Source organism: Carassius auratus, unplaced genomic scaffold (genome assembly GCF_003368295.1).
Source record: "Carassius auratus strain Wakin unplaced genomic scaffold, ASM336829v1 scaf_tig00044128, whole genome shotgun sequence".
Lineage (NCBI taxonomy): Eukaryota > Metazoa > Chordata > Actinopteri > Cypriniformes > Cyprinidae > Carassius > Carassius auratus.
The window spans coordinates 50,713-76,478 of NW_020526811.1; the positions used below are offsets into that span (position 1 = coordinate 50,713).

General features: G+C 33.4%; 3 protein-coding genes across 3 annotated transcripts; 1 reads left to right on the plus strand and 2 right to left on the minus strand.

The window, feature by feature from the left end:
• Positions 1-4,247: 4,247 nt before the first annotated feature.
• LOC113086833 (SLAM family member 9-like) lies at positions 4,248-5,482 on the minus strand (the record flags this gene model as incomplete). The annotated part of the gene is made up of 3 exons (XM_026255509.1): positions 5,410-5,482; positions 4,667-4,993; positions 4,248-4,528 (listed from the first exon to the last, which is right to left on the minus strand). Coding segments are annotated over exons 1-3 (681 nt in total), but the record flags the coding sequence as incomplete, so codon positions are not given.
• Positions 5,483-7,843: 2,361 nt separating this feature from the next.
• On the plus strand, positions 7,844-15,628 carry LOC113086830 (uncharacterized). The gene is made up of 5 exons (XM_026255507.1): positions 7,844-7,999; positions 12,839-13,225; positions 14,504-14,623; positions 14,717-14,751; positions 14,920-15,628. Exons 1-5 carry the CDS (start codon positions 7,954-7,956, stop codon positions 14,944-14,946), a joined length of 615 nt encoding a protein of 204 aa, XP_026111292.1. The 5' UTR covers positions 7,844-7,953; the 3' UTR covers positions 14,947-15,628.
• Positions 15,629-20,808: 5,180 nt separating this feature from the next.
• LOC113086834 (CD48 antigen-like) lies at positions 20,809-22,251 on the minus strand (the record flags this gene model as incomplete). The annotated part of the gene is made up of 3 exons (XM_026255510.1): positions 20,809-21,187; positions 21,407-21,718; positions 21,858-22,251. Coding segments are annotated over 3 exons (834 nt in total), but the record flags the coding sequence as incomplete, so codon positions are not given.
• Between the last annotated feature and the right edge of the window lie 3,515 nt (positions 22,252-25,766).

Here is a 25,766-nt window from a genome sequence, read left to right on the forward strand (position 1 = left end):
ATTGTGAGGGACAATACTGAAAACCTCCCGGATGCCATGTGGCTACTTTTTGGGATGATATATGCACTCAATTTGGAGTACCCTCAAATCCCTGAAACCAAAACTACAGTCCCTTAAAAACATGCTGCTCATGTAAGTGAAAGCTTTTTCAGATTGTTTTAAAGTGATAGTCCGCCCAAAACTGAACGTTCTGTCATTATTTACACTTCCTCATCTCGTTCCAAAACTGTAAGAGAAAGGGTCTATAGCCTTAAAAACAAGTCACAAAGAAATCTTAATCTTTTTGGATCTTTTAAGTTTTGGTTATGAGATGTGGGAGAGTTAAGGTTTGGTATGAGATGTGGGAGAGTAAATAATGACAGAACTGTCAGTTTTTGGCTATCCCTTTACTATACCTTTAAGCTTGTTGTTGATCAAAATTTCTAAAATGCAGAAAAAAGTGTTTCATTTAACATATTTTTACACTACAAGGTGTTTTTATTTTTTCATTATTATTATTTCTTAATATGTGTAAAAAATTGTCCTGCATTAAGCTAAAGTTTATGGCTCTTAAAAGGTCAACTGTTCTGTTCATTTCAGGTCACAGATTGTCAAATTTGAAATTCATTCATCAGTCATGTTTTATTTTGGTTGCACTTGCACTGCACATTTGTTAAGGAGAGATGTGCTTTTTGTGATTAAAATAAAAACATATTTTATATTTAGGAGTGTCTAAATGACTGTTTGGTACACTGTATTTTACAATTGATAATAAATAATGTTTTACCTGAAGCCAGGTGTTGTTGTTTTTTTTTTTTTGTTAGTTTTTTTTAGTTCAGAATCAGACTAAAAAAGTTTGGTTCTTACTTCAAATTTTTAAGGCAACCGGTTTCCAAATTTTTTCCTAGTAATGTGAACTCTAATAAGAAGTTAACACAACAAATGATTTTGAGTCAGCTTTACTTAAGTATGCTTGATTAACAAGTTTACTATACAAGTGTTATTAAGTTGTGCCAACTAAAAACTAATAAAATACTTTACTTGGAAATTTAAAGGCAATCAGTTTCCTACATTTTTCTAAGTAAAGTCAACTAATTACAGTTTACAGTTCATTGACTGTATTATTGTAGCTTTACAAATTTAAAACAGCCTTGTGTCTCAGGAGATGTAATATAAACACTAAAGACAAAACACTATCAGCTGCATTTGAGACAAAAAAAGACATTGAAGTTGTTGAAAATGGCACTTTTTAATTAAATTTTCCTTCACATCTGAGCCAAACTTATCTGTCACAGAATAAAACTACTACTTTGAGATGGTGTTCAGTTACTTTCTCACTTCTCATCTTCTCACGCCACATCTGTTTTATCTTGCAACTAAAAAATAATGCATAGCAAAGATGACACTGACAACAGGCCATCAGACAAGAGAATAGTTTACTGTCAGCTTTCAAAGTATATTATCTTTTTATAGTTTACAGTCATTTACTATTTAATGTGATTTATTTCTTTATTTTGGACAAACACCAGCACTGATGGGCATTTCAAAGTAAAGCTATTCTGTGTAAAGCATAAGGCTTTAAAAAAAGCTGTGAATATCATATGCCTCGAATAGAAAAACACCGTTAAACCACACGCTACTGACACATCAAGACAAACACGCACTGACGTTACCCACACATGTCCAGTAATAGACTCATGTACGTGAAGACTCTGTCTATCCAACAGATCAAACCACATCTCTGAACAGATGGAAATATATCAGACCACAGCAGCTCTTATTTATATCTTAAAAACTGAGCTGCTAGAGCCTCATACTGCCAGGGGTCTCTAAAAGTAGTAGAACAAAAAAAGTAATATTTACAGAATAACAGTAAAATTGCAATAGGTCTACTAATATTTATGGCCATCTTAATTTCTTTGATTTGAAATGTTAAACCATCAGGTTTTAATGATAGTTATACATACACTCTGCATTTGGTGCTTGCAGAGTTTTAATATTAGTGACGTGACATTCAGCCAAGTTGGTGACCCATACTCAGAATTCATGCTCTGCATTTAACCCATCTAAAGTACACACACACAGCACAAAATAAAAATGCACATTTTAATGGTAATGTGATCACACAGCTGATCTTGCACTGAATAAAGAAGTTTGCTTATCTTCTGACACCTGCGTACACCACTTCATCCTCTCTAACATTCTGTAAGAAACAAAACAAACAAACAAAATACAAGATATTAATAATAATAATAAAATGTTTGAAACCTGAACATTAAATGAGATTGGGTTTGAGGTCATTTGATATAGCATTGATACACATAACTCCGACATGCAAATATTCAAACAAATTCTATTACAGTGGACACTGATGACAAAAATGAGAGAATTGAAGCAGATGGACAGGAACCAAACAGGCATATAATGTTGTAAGTTCAAATAATAAAAAAGTTATTTTTTTGTGTGTGTTTTAAGCAAATACGGCCCTATTATAAAGCAAGATTGACTTTTTATTGAAGTTAGAGATCCTGCAATGTTTTTTGCAGTGTTTCTCAGTTGCTTAAAAAAATATATTAAATACCTTACATGGACATTAGGTTCTGAAGTTGTTTATTAAAAATGCTGGACAGTGATGTCATCAGCTGACACAGGAAGTACTTTATCTTTGGCTCATCTTGAGCACTATGGAAATATAAGCTTATGTTCTTTAAATTGACCTGTTGATCTGTTATTCTTCAGTTGTCATGGTGCAATCAGTGTCTTAAATATGGAATATGAGTCAGTTTCTTGACTAATGGTCCTAGGATTTTCATAAATATCTCATATGGTGCTATTTATGATTGTGTTTGTGAAATTACACGTCACGTACAAGCACACTACTATAAATCTGACTGCTAAAATCATGCAGAGATTTATAACATAAATGAGCAATAAATGATCTTACTGGTTTCTGTGTTGTTCTTTTGTAGAACGTTGGATCAGCGTAAGTGATCTCTTTTGGATGCGTCTCAGCTGTTTAAACAGAAATGACAGAAGAATTATTAACCCAAAACTCAATTTGATCTAGATCTGAAGTAGTTTCGGTACAACATGTTATTAACATCCTACATTTGTTTTAGTTCCAGAAACTGTTTTCACTTGGATATACATCACAATAGGAAAATAATAGAATATTGCAACTTGTTTTCACTCAAACTTTAATCAATTCCGAATATAATATTGACCAAAATAATAGATTTTTCTTTTTTAAAGTAAATCCTTCAGTTATCAGTCAGTCAAAAAGTTGATTGCTAAATATTTTATTTTAATCCGTAAATAATAATTTTTTGTTTGCATTGTTCATAAATAACACAACTTCTACACTGTACATACTTCAAAGATGACATTCTTGTTCAAAGCTGTTAGTGTTAATGCAGAAATATGTTTCATGCATACTTGTTTTTAGTGATATTAACAAATTCATATAGACATTAATAGCTGTTTAACTTTTACAAACCAGTCCGATGAATTTATAATTTAAAAGGAAGAACAAAGCATTATTTGCAGATAATTTATAAATAAAACCCAGAGGAAAGTTTAATAAAAGTAATTAGCTTTTTTTGTATGGTGAACTGTAATTTTCATTGAAGCTTTCATTGAATATAGAAATGTTTGAACACCAGCAATGGGCTGCATCTTGACAAACGTCATAAAATTTTAAGAAAGCTGATTTATTATTAAAATAATTTGGATTTGCATTTTTGTTTTGATGCAGTTTTGAGAAATACAGAGTTGTGTTTTGTGTGAGTGAGATGAGTAAAAAGTGCTGACTGGTGCAAATATAGATAATTGCCAAACACAATAATATTGTAGCTTCTTCCATAAAAAGGAACTCTAAAGCGTTAACTACATATTTACGGCAATAACTGTGATTAAACCATAATTAGGTCTATTACAATATGGCATTTTAATTAACTCATTTTAAGTATTACTTATAGTCACACGTTTGTTGCACTTGCCTTCTTGACCAGTATTTCTGTGTTTCCTGCAGAAGCAGAAGATCCCGACTGAAGCTACAATCAACAGAGATCCAGCAACAGCAGAAACCAGCACTATCTGAGATACTGAATCTGTAATTATAATCATTAATGAAAGTGAATATTTCAGATTGATGTACAACAAAAGACAAGATCAGCTCAGGAAATAGTCACATATATCAGCGCTTCTGTACCTGAACATATGTGACAGAGTTGAGTGATGTTCAGATGTTGAGTCTGGTTGCTGCAGAGTTTGCTGATGTCCAGATGTGTGGTCTGGTTTGTGATGGGATTGTTGATCACACAGCTGTAGCTGTTTTTCTCCTGATATTCCACCTCCAGAGGTAGAGAGAGACTGATGCTGAGATCAGACACACTGATGCTGGACAATAAACTGTTTCCTTTGTACCAGGAGAGAGTCACATGACCCACATTCACCACTGAACACACCAGTGAACAATTCTGCTGTGATGAAGATGATGATGAAGAACAGTTTGAAGAGTCTCTGATGATGACAGGAACAGGAAGACGAGCTGAAAAATAAGCATCAGATTTCACTTTTGATGTTTAAAAGATTACACTGTTTGAGATTTTGATGATTAATAATAAGAAAAAACATTAAAAAGTGTGGAAAGGGAATTCTGAGTTAAATGAATCAGTATTTAACTCACCGTAGACAGTGAGAGTGAATCTCTTCCTCACACTGCTGGTCTGTAATTGATAGTCTCCAGTGTGTTCAGTTCTGGTGTTTGTGATGATCAGAGATCCAGTTTTATGATCCAGCTTCAGTCTGTCTCTGAATCTCCCACCAAGAACATTATCAGGTACAGTGACGGTGCCGGCCAGTACATCGATTTCAGCTATTAAAGTGTTTTCAGATCCAAACCTCCACAGAATCTGTTCTACATCTGTTATAGCAGTCACACCAGAGTGAAGAGTGCCTGAATCTCCCTCCGTCACTGACACTGACTCCACTGTAACCGTATCAGCAAACACACCTGAAGAACAGAGAGTTTGTCACAGTTTAAAAGGTAAATAATGCTATAGTGGCTTAATTAATATATAGTTTTTGCTATTTAAAAGTTTAAAAATTGAAAGCTCCACAAAAATGACACTATAATGCCACATTAAAATAAAAATAAAATACTGAAAGCTAAAACCAATAACTAAATTAGTAACATATAAAACATAGTTATAACTTACCGGCTGAATGCCACAAACAGAAGAGGATCAAAACAACATGAAACATTTTCTTTAAGATTACAACCCTGCACATTTCTGCATTTCTGATAACAGACTGCTTCAAGATGAACAAACTAATGTGTATTTGAATCCACCCCTAACAGGAATTAACCACTGTTCTGCTGACGCGCTCTAGCTGTGATCACATGTATTACAGTTACAGTATATTCACCACAGGGCAGTGGTCTCAAACTCAGTTCCTGGAGCACCACTGCTTTGAACAGTTTAGCTCCAACCAGCTCCATCTATCTATCTATCTATCTATCTATCTATCTATCTATCTATCTATCTATCTATCTATCTATCTATCTATCTACCTTATTTTTATCTTTTTTTTCTTTAATGTATACACATACATTGTTTTTGAATTTCTTTGTTACCTTGATTTTATTTCCACACTTTAAACAATGATTTGGTTTTGTACGAAGAAATATGATTCCTGACAGCTCTCTCCCATGTTTGTGGATTATGCATGAGAGATAAGAATCCTGTACTTAAACAGCAGTGTGGATGGATTCACTTTATTTCAATAAAATTGTTCTGCTTCGAGTAGAAGATCAAATTCATATTACCAGAAAGAGGAAAAAGAATAAGCAAAGAAAGTACAGAAACACTGATGTGTCCAGCAATAGACACTCTAATGCAGAATCTGTTTCTCCACCCAACAGATCTGACCACATCTATTCAAATAAATATGTAAATAACTGCGATCACAGCAGGGTTCAGTTGACTGTCTGCTGAAGTGTCACATGCATTCAGTGAATTATATTCTCTCCTCTAGACAAAACACACACTGAGGTCTACGGTGAACCTATAAGCTTTAAGCAAATTTCAACTCTTTTTTTCTTTTTCTTTTATTAAATACAGTTGAGGGAAATACTCTGCAGCCAGCTGTATTTTAAAGGCTATATGATTCAAATTATTAGTGTGTGCATTATAATCTTCTTGATGGCTCTTGTATAAAGCTAAGGATTATGCACCTGATAAACGCAGCCACGATAATAAAATAAGGAAATCAAAAATGGCACGTAAGGCTTGAAGTCCTCGTTCTTCCTAGTTAGTCAAGCCTGAGACACTTTCACTTTCGCTTGACCAAGATTAGTATGCAATAGCCAAGTTTTAAAGGGGTCATGAAATGAGAAACCAAATTTGCCTTGATCTTTTGGAATATAAGAGGTCTTTGTACCATTAAAACGTCCTGCAAGTTTCATAGCTTAAGACGTCCTCCCCATTATAAACGAGCCATTTATTTAATCAAGCTCTAAATACAGCTCGTTCTGGATCCATGGTAAGAAGTGACGTCACGGTGCGAAGTGACGTTCCAACCATTTGCATATGACCGCCTCCAGCACAAGACAACTACGCTCATTTCGGATCGTTGTCGCGCTGCGCGCCTCACAAGTGTTCAGTCGACGGACAGCGAGTGGGTCTGTGTACAGGAAAATTACAATGCCACGCAGATGTGCTGTTCCTGGCTGTGTACAAACAACATCTTTGAATACGCTGCCGAAAGATCCTGACGTCAGGGAAAAATGGATGCAGTTTATTTGTATAAGAGAATCTTGAAAATATGTCGCCTTTCTAGTAGGCCTACATGTAATAGAAGATTAAAAATGTTGCCTTATCAATGCTGCATCTTCAAATATGGCCTGTGCATGCATTTTTGTCCGCAGTACACCCTATCATTTCATTGAAATTAGGTAAATAATGTTGAACTGTTAGCATATTAAACTATAGAATAATTATGCAACAATAAACCGTTTTCAAGTGTCTCGGGTTACAATTTTTTTATTAATTCAAAATAGTTTCACTTTCCATGTGGACACGGGCTGATCCAGTCTTCGTTGTTGTGGTGATGGTTCATTTTCCTCTGATTCCTCATCTGATTCCGGCTCAAACATATAAGGTTTTATCATTGCAAGAGCCATCGCTTCGAATGCATCACTCGCTACTAAACAGTTACGCTCAATCCGCAAATGTTCCGTCAAATGTCGTTAGCCAATCATAACAGTGGGCGTTAACACTGAACTCTTAAAGGGGAAACAACCCAAAACAGACTGTTTGAATCAAAGGATGAGAAACAGGGTGGGAAAATGTCATAATTCACTACATTTTAAAAGTTTTTTTTTTTTTTAACTATAGTAATACTATAATTGCACCTAGGGGACCATAATAATAAAATAAAAAAAAACCATGTCATGACCCCTTTAATTTAATTTGACGCAAAACAACGGTTAATGTCATTCCATCTGTGTAAAGAAGCAAACTGTGTTGTTTGTATATATATATATATATATATATATATATATATATATATATATATATATATATATATATATATATATATATATAATGACTTTTTTTCTAACTTTAAATCTGTATGCTAATAAAAGTAACTCGCCGTTACTGAAGTGAAATGACGCATTGAGCAGTGTTGCCAAGTCCTCGGTTTTCCCGTTGAACTGGGTTACCTTATCACTGTTGCCTCGGGTTGTTATTCATGTCCCCCGCGAAATGCGATTATGCTAGTTTAGAGTTGCAAATTAGCGGGTTTTGTTATGAAAACCTGGCAACCGTGGCATTGCAGGCGGGGTTTCCTGTCTCCTACTGAGACAGGAAAAGAAACCACAGACTCCATTACAGCTCAGCGAAAGACCATCTATCTGATCTCCAACAATTCTCCAGTGTTTAAATCTTCAGAGTTGCGCCAGTTAAAATGATGGGAAGATATATGCTCATTCTGTTTGCTTTTCTCGTCGAGGGTAAGATGATGTATTTATTTCTGTAGGCTATTTTTTACACGTTACGTTTTCCACTGACTATAAAAAACGAGACATTTTCAACTTTGTCCAACAACATTTCACCTATCTTGCCTTTTATTCAGCGCTATTTTAGACATTACTATAATGAATGAATACAATGATTTTGTTCATATAAATCCACTTCATGGGTGGAAGTTGTTTTGTTTCATTAGTTTTTCCTGTTCTAGACTAGACATGGCGGACGAAAGTGACGCAGTTAAAATTCTTTAAGGTCATGTCCACACTAATACGTTTTCGTTTGAAAGGGTATATTTTTCTCTCCGTTTTCGCCTTCCGTCCATACTGAGACGGCGTTTTAAGTCAACAAAAACTTAGCTTTTGGAAAACGCTCTTTAAAGCGGATAGATTTTAAAAAACGCCGTTCTCGCGTCGTAGTGGACTGTGAAAACGGAGGCTTTTGAAAACGATGACGCAAGCTTAGTCACAGTTTGTTTTATTTGAATATTTGTAATGTTTATCTTTCTTCTCATTTTTAATAACAGAGAAAATAATGACAAAGGTATTTACGATCTTTGCCCACTTTGGCAAAATATTAACCATTTATTTTTTATTAAATATTTTGTTACCTTGAAAGGCTTTGTCTTTATAATGGGGAAAATAGTTTGGCTGTAATGCTCAAACCACTTGGAATATTAAAAAAACCCACATGGCAAAGAATCGTGAGATTTCTAATAAAAAATAAATATTTTTGTTTTATTGCCCATCCCCATTTAACATTTACTCTATTAACGAAGGTTAGAAAAAAAGGGGGTTATGTGGTTTTGTCAGATTTAGTTCATTTCTGTTTTCAAATGTATTCTAAAAATATTTCTAAGTCACACACAAACACACGCGGTGTGTATATATATATATATATAATAAGTACAGAACAAACGTTTGGAAACATTACTATTTTTAATGTTTTTGAAAGAAGTTTCTTCATCAAGCCTGCATTTATTTGATCAAAAATACAGAAAAAACAGTAATATTGTAAAATATTATTACAACTTAAAATAATAGTTTTCTATTTGAATATACTCTAAAAAAATATATATATATATATATATATATATTCCTGTGATGCAACGCTGAATTTTCAGCATCATTACTCCAGCCTTCAGTGTCACATGTAACATCAGTCTATCACATGATCATTTAGAAATCATTCTAATATTCTGATTTATTATGAGTGTTGGAAACAGTTCTGCTGTCTAATATATTTGATTAATAAAAGGTTAAAAAGAACTGCATTTATTAAAAAAAAAAAAATTCTAATAATATATTTTCTTTACTATCACTTTTTATCAATTTAACACATCCTTGCTGAATAAAAGTATTGATTTTATTAAAAAAAAGAAAAAAAAAAACTACTGACCCCAAATTACTGACCAGTAGTGTATATTGTAACAAAATATTTACATTTTAAAAACATAGCTTCTTTTTTTTTTTTTTTTTTTTTTTTTTTTTTTTACTTTTTATTCATCAAAGTATCCTAAAAAAGTATCACATGTTCTGAAAAAATATTAAGCAGCAGAATTGTTTCCAACTTTGATAAGGAATCATCATATTAGAATGATTTCTAAACGATGATGTGATAATGATCCTAAAAATTCAGCTTTGCATCACAGAAATAAATAATAATTTAAAGTATAATAAATTAAAAAACAATTATTTTAAATTGTAATGTATCACAATATTACATTTTGTTCTGTATTTTTGATCAAATAAATGCAGGCTTGATGAGCAGAAGAAACTTCTTTCAAAAACATTAATGTTAATTAGTAATGTTAATTAGTAATGTGGTCTGTACTGGATATATATATATATATATATATATTATATATGTTGGAATATTATTTTGCCATCTGTTGTATTTATATTATTATATATAATGAGTATTAGTGGCGTGCAATTATATATCGTCTATTATAATTTCATAAAGTTGTGGCCTAATGGTTAGAGGGTTGGACTCCCAATCAAAGGGTTGTGAGTTCTATTCTCGGGCCGGACGGAATTGTGGGTGGGGGGAGTGCGTGTACAGTTCTCTCTCCACCTTCAATACCACGACTTAGGTGCCCTTGAGCAAGGCATCGAACCACAAACTGCTCCCCGGGCGCCGCAGCATAAATGGCTGCCCACTGCTCCGGGTGTGTGCTCACAGTGTGTGTGTGTGTTCACTGCTCTGTGTGTGTGCATTTCGGATGGGTTAAATGCAGAGCACAAATTCTGAGTATGGGTCACCATACTTGGCTGAATGTCACTTCACCATAATTGTCTTTAAAAAATCACATTATGGAAGGTTAATTTTATAACGAAGGCTAAAAGTGTTGACTAAAAAAATATTTTCGTAAAGTGTAATTAAATAAAACTGTAAAAATAAATGAAAAACTCAACAAAACAAACAACAGTAACTGAAAAACTAAATAATTAGCAAAAAAGTCTCCTGACCTGTGGTTGTTAAGGGAAATACCTGTAGATGGCGCTTTATGCACGTGAGCTGATTCATAAGTGGCTATTCTACTCACCGAGAATGCCTTGCTGCTTTTGAAAAACAGACATGGGAAATGCAATCATAAAAAAAAAACTATCATGCAAATATGAAATTGGAAATAATAATAACACACGGATGTTTATAAGGAGGCTTGATGTGCGAGAAAAACACGAAAGTGAGTTAACTCATTTTTATTTATTTTTTGGATGAGCTGACTTTAGAGAATAGTCATTTTGTCACGCTTTACTAATACTATGGCAATTTTTGCCTGGAGTTCATGACACAAGCACTGCTTTGACTGTACAAAACACATCCAAACTGAGGGAAATCAGCAGCACACAGTGTTTTCACCGCTTACCATGTCATGTGTAAAAGGGGCTTTATGGGATTGATTGTGTCGCTCATCTGAAGTGTGTGCGCGCTGGAGCGGCTTGACAAAGTTAAGTGCAAACATCATTTAAATCACCAAATCTCATTTAGTTTCGACTAGTTTGAGGTGTCTGTATTATTTTTTTATAAATGATGACAGGACTTCTCTGTGAACTTCTACACATGCGGTCTCATGTTTTATTTCCTATTACTTCTGCCGCATACATTGCATCACCTCCTATTCACCCACTGCCCCCTAGTGTCTATATGCAAGAACTACGTAACCCATCAGAATTACAAATCTATATTCAACAACTTGAATATTACAGTGTCAAAGCATTTTAGATTGTTTCTTCTTATTTTGTACGTTCATAGAGGAAGACACAGAACACACAGTAGTGTACAATGGTGGCTCTGTGCAAAAGATCCAATAAACACAGATGGACAAAAATAATGATTACAAAGAATAGGATTTCTCAAATCCAGTGCAAGAGGGTCATTTTCCTGCAGAATAAAAACTCAACTGTCTGTACCTTGTTTGTAAACTATTGGCATGTTTAACAATATTACATCTTTAATATGAACAAATATGAACCCAAATATGAATTAACATATTTTATATATATACATATATAAGCTGCATATTTTTGTTTTTTGTTAATTTTGTGAATAATAGTTTTAGTTTCATTATTAGGAGGTTTGCACAAGAGGTAACTGTAAACTGTGCAAACATTAAACTTAGCTAAGATTAAATGTCTTGCTTTGGTCTACACTGGAATAACTCTGCTAAACTATAAATACTAAAACTGAAAGTAAAATATATATACAAAAAACTCAATAGAAATGTGTTCATGAAATAAAACCTGAACTAAAACTAACACAGCCATCAATGAAACTAACTAAAACTAAATTGAAATGACAGGAAATGTGAAAACGATGTTAAAATAAAAATTAAAAATTAAAAACTAATATATACTTGTTTTGGAGTGATAAAACCAAACACACTGAGAGAGTGCACATTGTGTGATGTAGGTTAGACTTCTGTGCACGTGTATTTAGAGTTCAAGCATTTACTGCATGATTTAATTTATAAATGTACATTAGTAATGAATCCCCCAGAATACAAGATATGAGCGCAAAAAATTCTGTGACTTTGTCTTTTATATAATCTGATGCAGTTAATCAATATCAGTTTTTCTCAGACCGTAGTTAGTTTTTTTTTTCTTCTCTTTTTTCTATTTCACCAAAATCGTTCCAAGCAACCCACAGCAGACCCTGTGAGATCACCCATACACAATATGATCATGCTAATTTATTGAATTATTTAATAACTAAGTTTCATAGCCAGAGAGTGAACCGACTGCAGCATAAAGTTAAAAGTAGCCTACTGTCTGTGTAATGCACTAACTACACACTTTCAGTCAAGTAGCACATGGATGGATGTCATGTCATTAAATGGTTTTAATATGACTGAACTTGTATTTTACAGGATAACTGCTTAATTAAAACATTGTAAGTTAATATTTATAATGCTTACATTTTTTATTTCAAAAAGTTTTTCAAAAAGCAGCTACAGAAAACGAGCAAAAAACATATTGCACATACATATACATTTTAATGGTGAGAATTTGCAGTAGAGCAGAATTCAGTCAGAGTCAGCTCACCAAAACTACAGTGACTCGTCTGAATGTCTCTGATTGACACTGCATTCAGAAACTCAATGGAAGCGTTTGTGTGATTGGTTATAATGTGCAACACTGTAAAACATGTCAGAAGAAATACGATCTTCTTGATATCGTCAAAGGCATCACCCACAGGTCGTCTATCAGCACAACTCTACCCTGCAGTATAATAGATTTTTATACATCTGGTCCCCGCATTATATGCAAGATACAGATTCTCACACACACTAGTAACTGTTCATTTGTGTCTGTCTGCAGGTGTGTTTGGAGCTGAAGTGAAGTCAGTGAAGGAGGGAGATCCTGTCATTCTACACTCTGGTGTTATCAAAGAACCAGATGACATGATGCTGTGGTACTTTAATAACACTCGCATAGCTCTGTTCAATGGAGATCCCAAGGAGACCTGTTTATATGATGGTCCTGACGGGAGATTCAAAGACAGACTGATGCTGGACGTCAAGACTGCATCTCTGATCATCACAAACAGCAGACCTGAACACACTGGACGTTATGAAGCAGAGTTCAAAAAAGGAGACAATACTACAAAGTTGGACAGAGAGAAGCTCGAGTGTAAAAACACAACAATCATTACCAAAAAGGGCAACCTTGATAAAACCATAAAATCATTCAGTCTGACTGTCAGTGGTGAGTTGTTTGTCATTTAACCTGAAATAATTACATTTTCATTTTGGACACTTTAAAAAGTGATCTCCAGACCTGCTTATAGTCTTTTCTCATATGTTATTGTTCATCTACATAACCTATTTTACTGCTGATTTCTTGCAGAAGAAAATCGTGTGAAAAGAAATCAGTTTTCATTGCCAGTGCTGTTAGTTTCATTGCAACATTGAATATTTTTCATTGGTCAAGATTAAGATGTCTCCCATTGATCATAGTGAGGACAAATATTCTGTGAATAACTCGTACTACAATACTATTTTAAACATAATATAAATAGTGTTTTCTTTATCTTTATCAGCTGATACACTGCAGTAAGTTTATTTCCTGTTTTTACATAAATGACCCAAAATATGGCCCAATTAGTACCAGAGGACAAAGAGAAGAAAAGTATGTGCCATCCTTCTTTGTCAAATTACACAAAATATATTACAGTGTAATCATAAATGTAGATTGATCTGAATCTGAAGGGGGTGTTTTCCTTGTACTTCTGTTAGTCATGTTCAAGTGTGTCAGCAAGAATGTTACTGTTATTAAATTTATGAATAATAATAATAAGTCACCACTGATAAGCTATATCCAAATATTGTAGAAACGTACTTTTCTGTAAAGTTGCTTTGCAACGATTTGTATCATTAAAAAGCGCTGTACAGATAAACTTGAAATAAACTGAATTAAGCAAAGCAAGTTGGTAATTTAAAGTTCTCTGCATAAAAGTATTTTTTTTTTTTAATTGTAATCAAAAATAGGTTAATGCTAAAAAAAAAAAAAAAAAAAAACTAAAAGGAAATATTTAAGAAAAAATCTGAATTGAAGAAAGTTTAACATTAAAATGAATGTGAGGAACCCAAAATGACAAGGGGCCTAAATAAACAGTACACTACAAGAAACTGTGTTCAGTCAGGGAATACACAGATAAAAAGATGTGTTTCTTTCAATCTGGATCTAAGAGGAGTTACTTAGAGGCTCATCTGACGTCTTCTAGGAGCTGATTTCATCTCATCATGTTTTAAATGAACTAGATGTTATGAACTGGTTTGATCTTTCTGATCTGAGAGCTCTTTGTTTTTAAACCATCTATAATATGAAATAATCTCTGTATGTTAATAAATAAATAAGTTTTTTGACATCTTCACACTGGCCCTGTAAATGTATCCAGAGAATATATATAAACAATGAAAATGGCATAAACTCACTGTCAGATTCACTCTCACAATAATGATGGTCTGTCTTCATCTGTTCCAGGTTCAGGTCTGTCTTCATGTGAGGTAGCAGTAATTGTTGGTGTTGTTCTGCTGCTGGTTGTTGGTGTTGGTGTTGGTGTTGTTGGTGTGATTTACCTTCACTGCAGGAGCCCCAGAAATGGCAAGTATCAGCTACAGATACTGTAGTGAGAGGAAAACCTTTTCATTTTGCAAAATTTGGCGTTTAATTGTGTGTAATGATTTTTCAAAACAGACGAGAAGAAAAACAAACAAGTGCCTGAGAATAAGGTAAGATACTGGACTCCTGTAGTGTGTTGTTAGATCAGTGTTTGATTTCACCTGCACTGATAGAATCATCTCCATAAGAAACATATTTAAAACAGTAATTCTGACTGATGACAGATGTGCTGTAAATGGCTGTAAATGACATTAATTTCTCTCTCTTTACTTTGTCAGTCTTTCTTCCCGAATGGAAAAGTCTAATGATCTGAGAGGATCGCAACAGCTTGGGCAAAGAAAGCTTCTCTAAAAATATGTAATAGCAAAATGAGCTGAAACATTGAAATGCTTTGCCGATCTCTCATTAATGATTAAGCGCTTGGTGTTATCTGTTATTAAAATAATAAAACAGCTGTTACAGGAAACATAGCTAATATTAACTGTGTGATGCTCAGTCATATTGTCTTTCTTATTGTCAATTTCAAATTTTATCATTTAAATATCCTGTAATTATTTGTCAAAGACAGATGCTTTTATCCAAAACAACAAAAGAACATCTGCAGTTTATAGTTTTTATATAATAAGTACTTTTTGGTTTATTGTTGTTTTATTTTTAAACCGTAAGTGAATGTTGTTTGTGCTTCATTAATTATTTTTACCTTTGTAAGTGGTTTGCATTTAAATATCAAATACATTTATTGTCTAAATTCATACTACCGATGCTTTGTGATTATTAAAATAATGAAACTAGCTAAAAAGCCCATTTATCAGAAACAAAGAATCAGTTGAGCTCACTGATGAAGATGAATGAATGTTTGTAGCACCAAAACAAGGACAAAAAGACACTGTTCATAGCTTTTACTTTGACAGAAGTTGACAAAGAAAAGAGCTGTAATAACTTTTTTTTTTTTTTTTTAAGTATATAAACTTGTACATCTGAAGTTAAGTTTGTTGTATTTTTTTCCTTTTCAGACTAAAGTGTGTACTGGTCTGATTTATATTTGAGATTTTAGTAAAATCCTGATAGAAAAAAACAAATAAATAGGAGAAATACTTCCAGATCTAAGGCTACTGAAACTGTCGCTGTATTGCACTTATATTGTCTCATAATAAACTTTACACTTGGTTTTAAATAAACTGTTTACTGCTGCAAATGTTTCTATTCAACCATAATATAGATATAAATCTGATTCTGAATTTTTATTAATTCTGATTATTTTATTATGGCATTCCTGCAGTTAAAATATAGGCCTGTGTATGATTCATAGATGTATATGAGTTCGGTCTGTAAATATTCAGTTTCAGTTCAATTCTAGTGATTTATTGGTGTGACAAATATTACATTTTTATTTTCATGGTTACTGAAATCTGTTAGAAAACAAAATGAAAAAAAGCAACATTATATAAATTAATTTAAAAAAATAATAAAAATAATAACTGTAAATAAAGAAATGTACAGTCCATACTTGCGTACACTGTAAAAAATGATTCACTTTATTTACTCAATAAAATTGTTTAAAATGTTACATTCAATATTATTAATTACATTTAACACTTTATAATTAATTATAAATAATCAAATTAGATGGTTACAAGCAACCATTCAAAATGAGTAGAATAACATGAAAAAATTAAGTAACATTTTCACAAAAATATTGATTTTATTGAAAACAAACAAAAAACACTATGCTGAAGAATACTATGTTATACATGCCAGGCCAGTAGCTGGCGATCATGAAACACTATACATGTTCACATTTTTGTTGCTTACATAGATATGATACAGGCATCATGTTCAGAAGTGTGTGTCTTAAGGCCCCCCAAACAGAGTTATTGAAGACACCTAAAGTTCACAAACAGAATCACTGAAGGAAAAAAAGGGTACATTTATAGGGTTACCATTATAGTGGTCAGTGTTTGTTTTAGTTGGGCTCTTGACCCTTGACTTTTTAATGTTAACATTTTGTACTGCTGTTGTAACTGAATTATAACAGCTAGACTTGCTAAGAGTATTGTGGTGGTCCTGGTTGCAATTTAGCACAATCTTTGTTTGGCCTGAGCATTATAAATTGAGCCTGTTCTCGGAGACAAATTGACATTCATTAAAGCAACATCTGTAATTCTGCAATAGAAGACCTGGATTTTTATGTGAAATCCAGAGTTTAAGAATTCTGATTAAGAAAAAAAATTGTGACGGAGAAGGGAAACTTCCTCTTTGGCACTAAGTGACATCAAGAACCAGCATATGATTCTCAAGAATGGTGACAGAGAGCATGATGGGATCCATAAATGAGTTTTGATTGGTGGCACCCAGAATGCAGTGCAACAAGTTTTTCATTGTCACCATTGTTGAGGTTCTCAGGCTGATTCTTGATGTCTGTGTGCCTAAATAATTTTTTTTTTTTTTAAATGTCCACACCTTTTGCTGTTCAAAAATAGGACAACTGTTGCCTGTAAGACAAAACCAACTCAGAAATCCAGACCAAATGCTGTCAAAACAAACAACACCACCTGATCTTACTCTTTGTTGGCTTATCTAGCGGCAATCTCACAATTACAGCAACCAAAAAAGTTTTGTTTAAAAGTTTAAGGGTCAAGATCCCAACTACAGCAAACACTGACCACCGTAATGGTAACCAAATTTAGATTATTCTCCTGCAGTGATTCTGTTTTGGTAGCTTGACAACATAAGCGTTTGAACACGATGCCTGTATGATCTCCATGTAATCAACTAAAACATGAATTTGTGGATTACATTTTTGGGCTGTGTTTCTTAGTCGCCAACTACTGGCCTGGTATTAGGGCTGGGCGATATATCGAGCGATATGATCATGCGCATCTAATCAGTAAACCTGCTTCCGTGATCACCGCTAAAATCTCCATCACCTGCTTATAATTGGAGTGGCGTTTAATAGACAGAGCCGTAGATCGCTGACAAGCCACGCCATATCGCGTTCATTATCGCAGATGAATCGCCTTCGATAATGAGAGCGATATGGCGTGGCTTGTCAGCGATCTACGGCTCTGTCTTTCAGAGGTGGGACTTTCAACTCACAATCAAGTCTTCAAGTCATATTCAAGTCCTCAAAGGGTTAAAGCTAAAGAGATAATTAAGTGACTAATTAAATGATGATTGTGCATTAGTGATGAACATCTGCTGTTAACAATCAACATCACTGAAGTAAAGCGAAACACAAGAACTACAACTGAATTTAGCCACACTTCAACTGAAAAAAAAAAACACTATGTCACCATAATTGTGGTCAAGGTTTGCTTTAAGTAGTGTCTTGACCCTTTTACTAATTCAAACCAATTTGATTCAAAGCAATTGCAATATTATTTTTGCAACAAACATGTATGCATTGCTGAATCGAACCTTGCAGTAACAGACGATCTTATGCTTTTTCTGTTTATAACTCATGTTGACTGAACATCATGAAATGGTGTTTATCTTTGGATAGTAGACTGACACTCAGCTATTACTGAACTGAAGTAAAAAAAAACAAAAAAACAATTACAATGCTTCAATGTTGAAAGACACAAAAGGAGACAATCAGTTCAGGTTTTTAGACAAACACACTTATCACACGATCCTCAACAGTGGTGACAATTTTTCATACTGCAGTGCATGACGGGAGTTTTTACTAAGGTTTTACCCAGCATGCAACATTTTGTTGATTGTCACCACTGTTGAGAGTCATATGCTGGTTCTTGATGTCTGTGTGTGTCTACAGAGTATAGTTTTTCAACTTTTGTATGCACTTACTTTAATTTTTTTTCCCCCATAGTGTTGATTTACTGGGTTGATTATGCTAAACTTAAATAGAGCTAATGTTATTTTAATGGAAATCTGACCACCTATCACATAGAGATTAATTTCTTCTCTCTGCTTTACAGCACCTCATGCAATGCTACATAAAGAGATCTAACATGACAGTCAAGGGTCAAGAGCCCCACTAAAGCAAACACTGATCTCCATTATGGTTGCGTCACTTTAACCAATAAAACATCAACATCTGATCCTCTGTAATTCTCAAGAACAGCAGGTGTTCATCATTAATGCACAGTCATCATTTAATTAGTCACTTAATTATCTCATTAACTTTAACCCTTTGAGGACTTGGATATGACTTGAAGACTTGCTTGTGACTTGAAAGTCCCAACTCTGGTAAAAGCTGAATGTCAGTCAACAATCCAAAGAAGACTATCTCATGATGTCCAAGTCAACATGAGTTATAAGCAGAAAAAGCATAACATCATCTGTCACTACAAGCTTTGATTCAGCAATGCATACATGTTTGTTGCAAAAACAATATTGAAATTGTTTTGAATCAAATTGCTTTGAATTAGTAAAAGGGTCAAGAGACTACCTAAAGCAAACCCTGACCACAATTATGGTGACATAGTGTTTTTTTCTTTTTCTTTTTCAGTTGAAGTGTGGCTAAATTCTGTTGTAGTTCTTGTGTTTCTCTTTACTTCAGTGATGTTGATTGTTAACAGCAGAAGTTCATCACTAATGTACAATCATCATTTAATTAATCACTTAATGATCTCATTAACTTTAACCCTTTGAGGACTTGGATATGACTTGAAGACTTGCTTGTGACTTGAAAGTCCCACCTCTGCTGTCTATTAAACGCCACTCCAATTATGTGATGGAGATTTTAGCGGTGATAAGGGAAGCAGCTTTACTGATTAGATGCGCATGATGATATCGTTAGATATATCGCGCAGCCCTACCTGGTATGCATAACATAGTGTTCATTAGCATAGTGGTTTTTTTTTTCTTTCTCAAAGAAATGTTTTTTTTTTGTTGTTGTTTCTATTTGTTTAAACTTAGCTTATTTTTATCTCATTTTGAATGGTTAATTTCTAAGTATCTCATTTGATTAATTCTAATGAATTCTTATGTGTTAAATTTAATTAATAATATTGCTTGTAATCTGTTGCCACGATTTTATTAATTAAATATAGTGTATTATTTTTAACAGTGTACACCAACTACACACACATTTCCTATCATGTATGCCTATGAAAGATGGTCAAACCAGTCACAGTAGGTATGGGGCGGGTTAACATGTGCAACCCCGCCTCTATATGCAGGCTGCAGCTGGATATGACCGATATTCTTGAATACATATTAATTATTTTTTTCATGTTATTTTACTCATTTTGAATAATTGCTTTTAAGCATCTCATTTGATTAATTCTAATTAATTCTAATGTGTTAAAGGTAATTAACAATATTGCTTGTAATCTGTTGCCATAATTTAATTGAGTAAATATAGAGTATCACTTTTTACAGTGTAGTATTAAAGAAGAAAATGAAAGATTAAAGAATGTTCATCGTTTTGGCCACCAGATGTCTCCTAAACCACCAGATTCAGGTAATGAACACTTTCTGTTTAAATTCAGAGGAAAATGGTGAGAAAAGCTGTGTTTCACCATCATTAAACACTTTTAGACCACAATAGTTTCATCTTTACAAATAAAGTTAGAATAAATGTCAGAATATTTATATCTATGGCTGCTCTGTTTTCTTTTATCCTCTAGCTGATCTGACGTCATTGATCAGAAGAACAGCAGCAGCTGAAGAAGCCACGCCCATCAGAGCAGAGACGACCAATCAAATCACAGCTTCAACTGTATCACAGCTATGGATGTAGACTTCTGTAAGTAATGCATACAAATAATTGTGACATTTTCAATAAGCTGACTTTAGTTTCTAGGTGGGACTTAAAAACTGAACTTTTCTTCAAGCCTTTAGAACAGTGTTTCTCAACCTTGGTCCTGGGCAGCCCCCAACACTGAACATTTAACTGTTGTACTGAAACTGTCCCTATATTGCATTTTATATTGCCTCATAATAAACTTTTTAATAAACTGGATAATGCTGCAAATGTGTTTATATTTGGCCACCATTAAGATCTGATTCTGAATTCTGATTAATTCTCATTATTTTATTATGACACCCTGCTGTTATAATATAGACCTGTGTAAGATTCGAAGATGAATCTATGCTTTTTAGGTAAATATTCAGTTTTCAATTAAACTGAGAAAATTTCAGATTTGTATTTTCATGATAGCTGCTAATAAGTATAAAACAAAATGGAAACTACAACATAATATATTAAGAAGTTTATTCATATTAAAAGTGTAATTAGGAATTGTAAAAATAATAAAATGAAACATTTAAGAATATTTATATCATTTTGGCCACCAGATGGCCCTAATACACAAGATTTAGGTAATAAACATTTTCCAGATTGGTTCAGATGAAAGCATTGGTAAGCAAAGTTTCATTATAACATCACTAAATAATTAAACCACACATATTTTAATCTTTACAATTAAAACTAAAACAGCTCTGTTTTCTTTTATCCTCTAGCAGATCTGACGTCATTGACCAGAAGAACAGCAGCAGCTGCAGAAGCCACGCCCATCAGAGCAGTGACGACCAATCGCATCACAGCTTCAACTGTATCACAGCTATGGATGTGTACATCTGTAAGTAAAATGTAATAAATAGTACATTTCAATAAGCTGACTGTAGTCTCTATAGATTAACTCAAAAACTAAACTTTTTACTGAAGTGTATATCTGCACGATATAGCCTCAAATTAATTAATCATTTCATTCATTGTTTCTGGCATCTTGAGTTATCAATTTCAGTAAAATCAACTGATTTGGTGAATAAAAGATGCTTGTATCAGCGCTTCTGTACCTGAACATCGTTGACAGAGCTGAGTGATGTTGAGATGTGTGGTCTGGTTTGTGATGGGATTGTTGATCACACAGCTGTAGCTGTTTTTCTCCTGATATTCCACCTCCAGAGGTAGAGAGAGACTGATGCTGAGATCAGACACACTGATGCTGGACAATAAACTGTTTCCTTTGTACCAGGAGAGAGTCACATGACCCACATTCACCACTGAACACACCAGTGAACAATTCTGCTGTGATGAAGATGATGATGATGATGATGAAGAAGAACATTGTGAAGAGTTACTGATGATGACAGGAACAGGAAGACGAGCTGAAAAATAAGCATCAGATTTCACTTTTGATGTTTAAAAGATTACACTGTTTGAGATTTTGATGATTAATGGTAAGAAAAAAACATTAAATAGTGTGGAAAGGGAATTCTGAGTTAAATGAATCAGTATTTAACTCACCGTAGACAGTGAGAGTGAATCTCTTCCTCACACTGCTGGTCTGTAATTGATAGTCTCCAGTGTGTTCAGTTCTGGTGTTTGTGATGATCAGAGATCCAGTTTTATGATCCAGCTTCAGTCTGTCTCTGAATCTCCCACCAAGAACATTATCAGGTACAGTGACGATGCCGGCCAGTACATCAATTTCAGCTATTAAAGTGTTTTCAGATCCAAACCTCCACAGAATCTGTTCTACATCTGTTATAGCAGTCACACCAGAGTGAAGAGTGACTGAATCTCCCTCCAGCACTGACACTGACTTCACTGTAACTGTATCAGCAAACACACCTGAAGAACAGAGACACAGATTTGTTGTTTTACTTAAATACTCCACACAGAACAAAACTGCAGCTGTTCAATCTTTAAAGCCCTTGATTTCTAAACATACACTCTGCTTACTCATGTGAAACAGCACAGATATATACACAACAAATTACAGTAGCGCAGTCCTTCTTCAGATCAATCAGTCATCAATTCAGTGTCATTGTTTATGTGGCAAATCATGAATTATTTGAAATAAAACAGATTTGCTGTTATTGCACCTGCCATATGATTCACAATCATTTGTCTCTGAATTATTGTGACATTTTATTTTGGAAATTATCTGGCTGATTAAAAATTACTCTGTTAAACTCTGTAAATGCAATCTATTAAACTAAACTAAAGCAAGAAGTGATTTCATAAAATGGATATCAAAACTTACCAAGCAGACGACACAAGAAGAACAAAATAAACATGAGAACCATTTTCAGATAACAGCACTTACACGTATGTGTCAGATTGTGAACCCACAGGACAGTGTTAAACTGCCAGAGTGATTCATCCACCAATAATATTTGAGCACCACCCACTCGTTACACATGCACACGCTTCTGCTTGCATTGGTTATACATATTCAGTTATATATATATATATATATATATATATATACATACATACATACATACATATATATATATATATATATATATATATATATATATATATATATATATATATATTTTTTTTTTTTTTTTTTTTTTAATCTTTGTTTTTTAAATAAAATTATTTTGCTCTTGAAAGTATAAAATGCCATTGTAAAAGGTGTTGATTATAACTGTTTTTCTGAAAAAAAAAAAAACAACAACAACTAATATACATGTGAAGAAAGGAAATAAAAAAAAAAATATCCACGGGCTCTATGTGTATCACAGTTGTTAGTGAACTGGTGTCATGTGCAAGTTTAGCAGGAGCAGGCAACTAATAATGAATGCTTGTTTCCACACAAGATAAAAGAAAGAGCACTGAAGCAGCAGCAGACTGACTCCAGAGTTTATTCCACACTTCACCACACAACACACAATACAACACACAACACAACAACAACACAACAGAACACAACACACACCACACAACACACAATACAAAACACAACACAGATGTGCAGCATCAGCAGATCACACTCACAAAAAAACACATTTGAATATAGAAATGCAGAAGCTGTTTTTTTTTTCACTCAGCAGATTAAACCACATCTCACGAGTTCATTAGAAGTTTCAGTTTGACTCAGAGATCAGAGAAGTGTCTATCATTAGATTATTTTCATCTATAGTCTCAAGTCAGATAAGACCAAGAATCATCAGGAGCTATTTATGAACAGTCATCTCAAGAACATAAAACAAGGAAATGAGGTTGTATCTATTTGGATCCCAGCCATTATAGGAAATTAATATAAAATATTTGAATTATAAAATAGCCAATTAAGATTTTGAAAAAAAATAAAAATAAATAATATGATGACCAAAACAACAACAATATTTGAAACAATAAACACTTAACAGAGAAACATCAGAATGGATTGTGTGGACACTGGAGCACAGAACATGTGTTTGATATTTGCAGGAAATATGAAATGGAGAGGAAGGATATGATAACAGACATGGACAGAACAGGACTAACAGAACATGGAGTAAAGAACATGGGGAAGTGATGTGAGTGATCAACTGGACGTTCGTAAGGTATGGTGGATATGAGATATTACTTTTGTTTTCTTAAAAATTTGCATTTAAATAGCTTTTAATTATAAGAATGCTTTGGTCATAATCATAGAGAGTATCATTGCAAATGTGTGTGATTTCAAACATTTATGACATGTTTTATGATATAGTATTCGAATGCTGGTCTTTCAAATTTTTATTTAGCCTAAAATGAACCATTAAAGATGTCTTAAAATAGAGCAGAAAGACTTTATTAATGTAAGTAATGCCATTGATGGTTGCATGCATTGCAAAAAAATATCATATGTGTAATCTTTTTCATTAACATTATCAAAGATTAATAGATACTGTAAGACATGTATTGTTCATTGTTAGTTCATGTTAATTAATACATTAACAAGTGTTTACCAATGACACCTTATTGTAAAGTGTTACCTCTTAAATTGACCTTCATATGTCTTAATATGACTTTTTGGGGACATTGTCAGTGAGAAGAAATTCAGAGAAGAGACCCACTTCATGTGGCTAGAGTATTGTAATTATCTGTTTTTCTTCCTCTGACAGACTGTATAGCCCTCAACTGTAACATTTTCAAATTGACAAAAACTTCAAACGTTCAGGCCATGCTTTCTCAAGCTAAGCCAACCTAAATTTTGACTTGACAAAATGTATTAATTTAGTTGATGTTAATGCTGGTTATAAATTAAATCTCTTAGGTAGTTTACAGACAGAGCAAATAACACTTTTTCTAACACCATGCTATAATATATTTAAAAATACATGAAAAATATTTTCCTTGTATGGCTCTTCTGCCTTTCTTCAAAATGATTTAATATTGCTTTAGTATTTGTAGTAAGTTCGTGTGTGGCAAGGAAGAGGACAAAGGGGTCGGCTAGACTGCTGACGTATTTATTTAACAGAAAATAACTAAAACTTTGCCACCTTTTTGCCAACTTTTTTTTCTTGTGTCATGTCTTGTGTAAAATGGGATGCAGACACTGAAAATATACTGTATGTAGTCAACTGAACTTAAAACTACTTTATTGGGTTAAATGTTTCACATGCAGAATTGCCAAAGTAAAAGAAAAATGTCCAAATTTATAGTTAAAAAATAGATAAACAAGAACCATAGCATAAGAAAGATTAAAATAAGAAAGGCAGTGGCTATTTACACTAAGTGCAAATGGCTATAGATTCTATTTATACTATGTTTTCTGCTATTTATATTACTTATTGCAAATAGTGGCAATTATTTGCACCTCAGTATTTTAGTACATTATAAAACAGTATGCAATAATTACTGAGTGTAAATTATAATTTTAATTCAAATTATTAAATGGATGCCACCATATTAGGACAATAAAGCCCCCCCCCCCACAACTTTTTGATTATTTCCTTCATTTTTATTTAAAATAAATGCTTTTCTGATGTGATTTGAAATTTGAAAAGGGAGAAAAAAACTGTCAAAAGGCACTATTAGAGCTGACGACTGTACTTTATCTGTTGTAATTTTGACTAGCTCAATAAGAAATATAAGGTGCCATTAAAGTGTAATATTACAATATACACAGTGAAGTAAAGTGCAACAGAATGTTAATATATTGTAAATAACATACTACACAGATATTGTAGATTTGTCAATAACTGAAACAATGCAGACTGGATTTAACCGAACGTGTTCCTCGTTTTATTTTCCTTCTCTCTCTAGCTTACACTCATGCAATCCTGCACACTGGTGCACCCCGACCTCACCCACCTTCCCATGTAACATCACCCTTAAAGGTCTATAGCATTTATCAGCTATGATATAACATTTATCAACACTACATCCCTTCCCTTAAGCTAACACTCACCAACTGAACATATGAATAAACAGTATAACATGTAACACTGT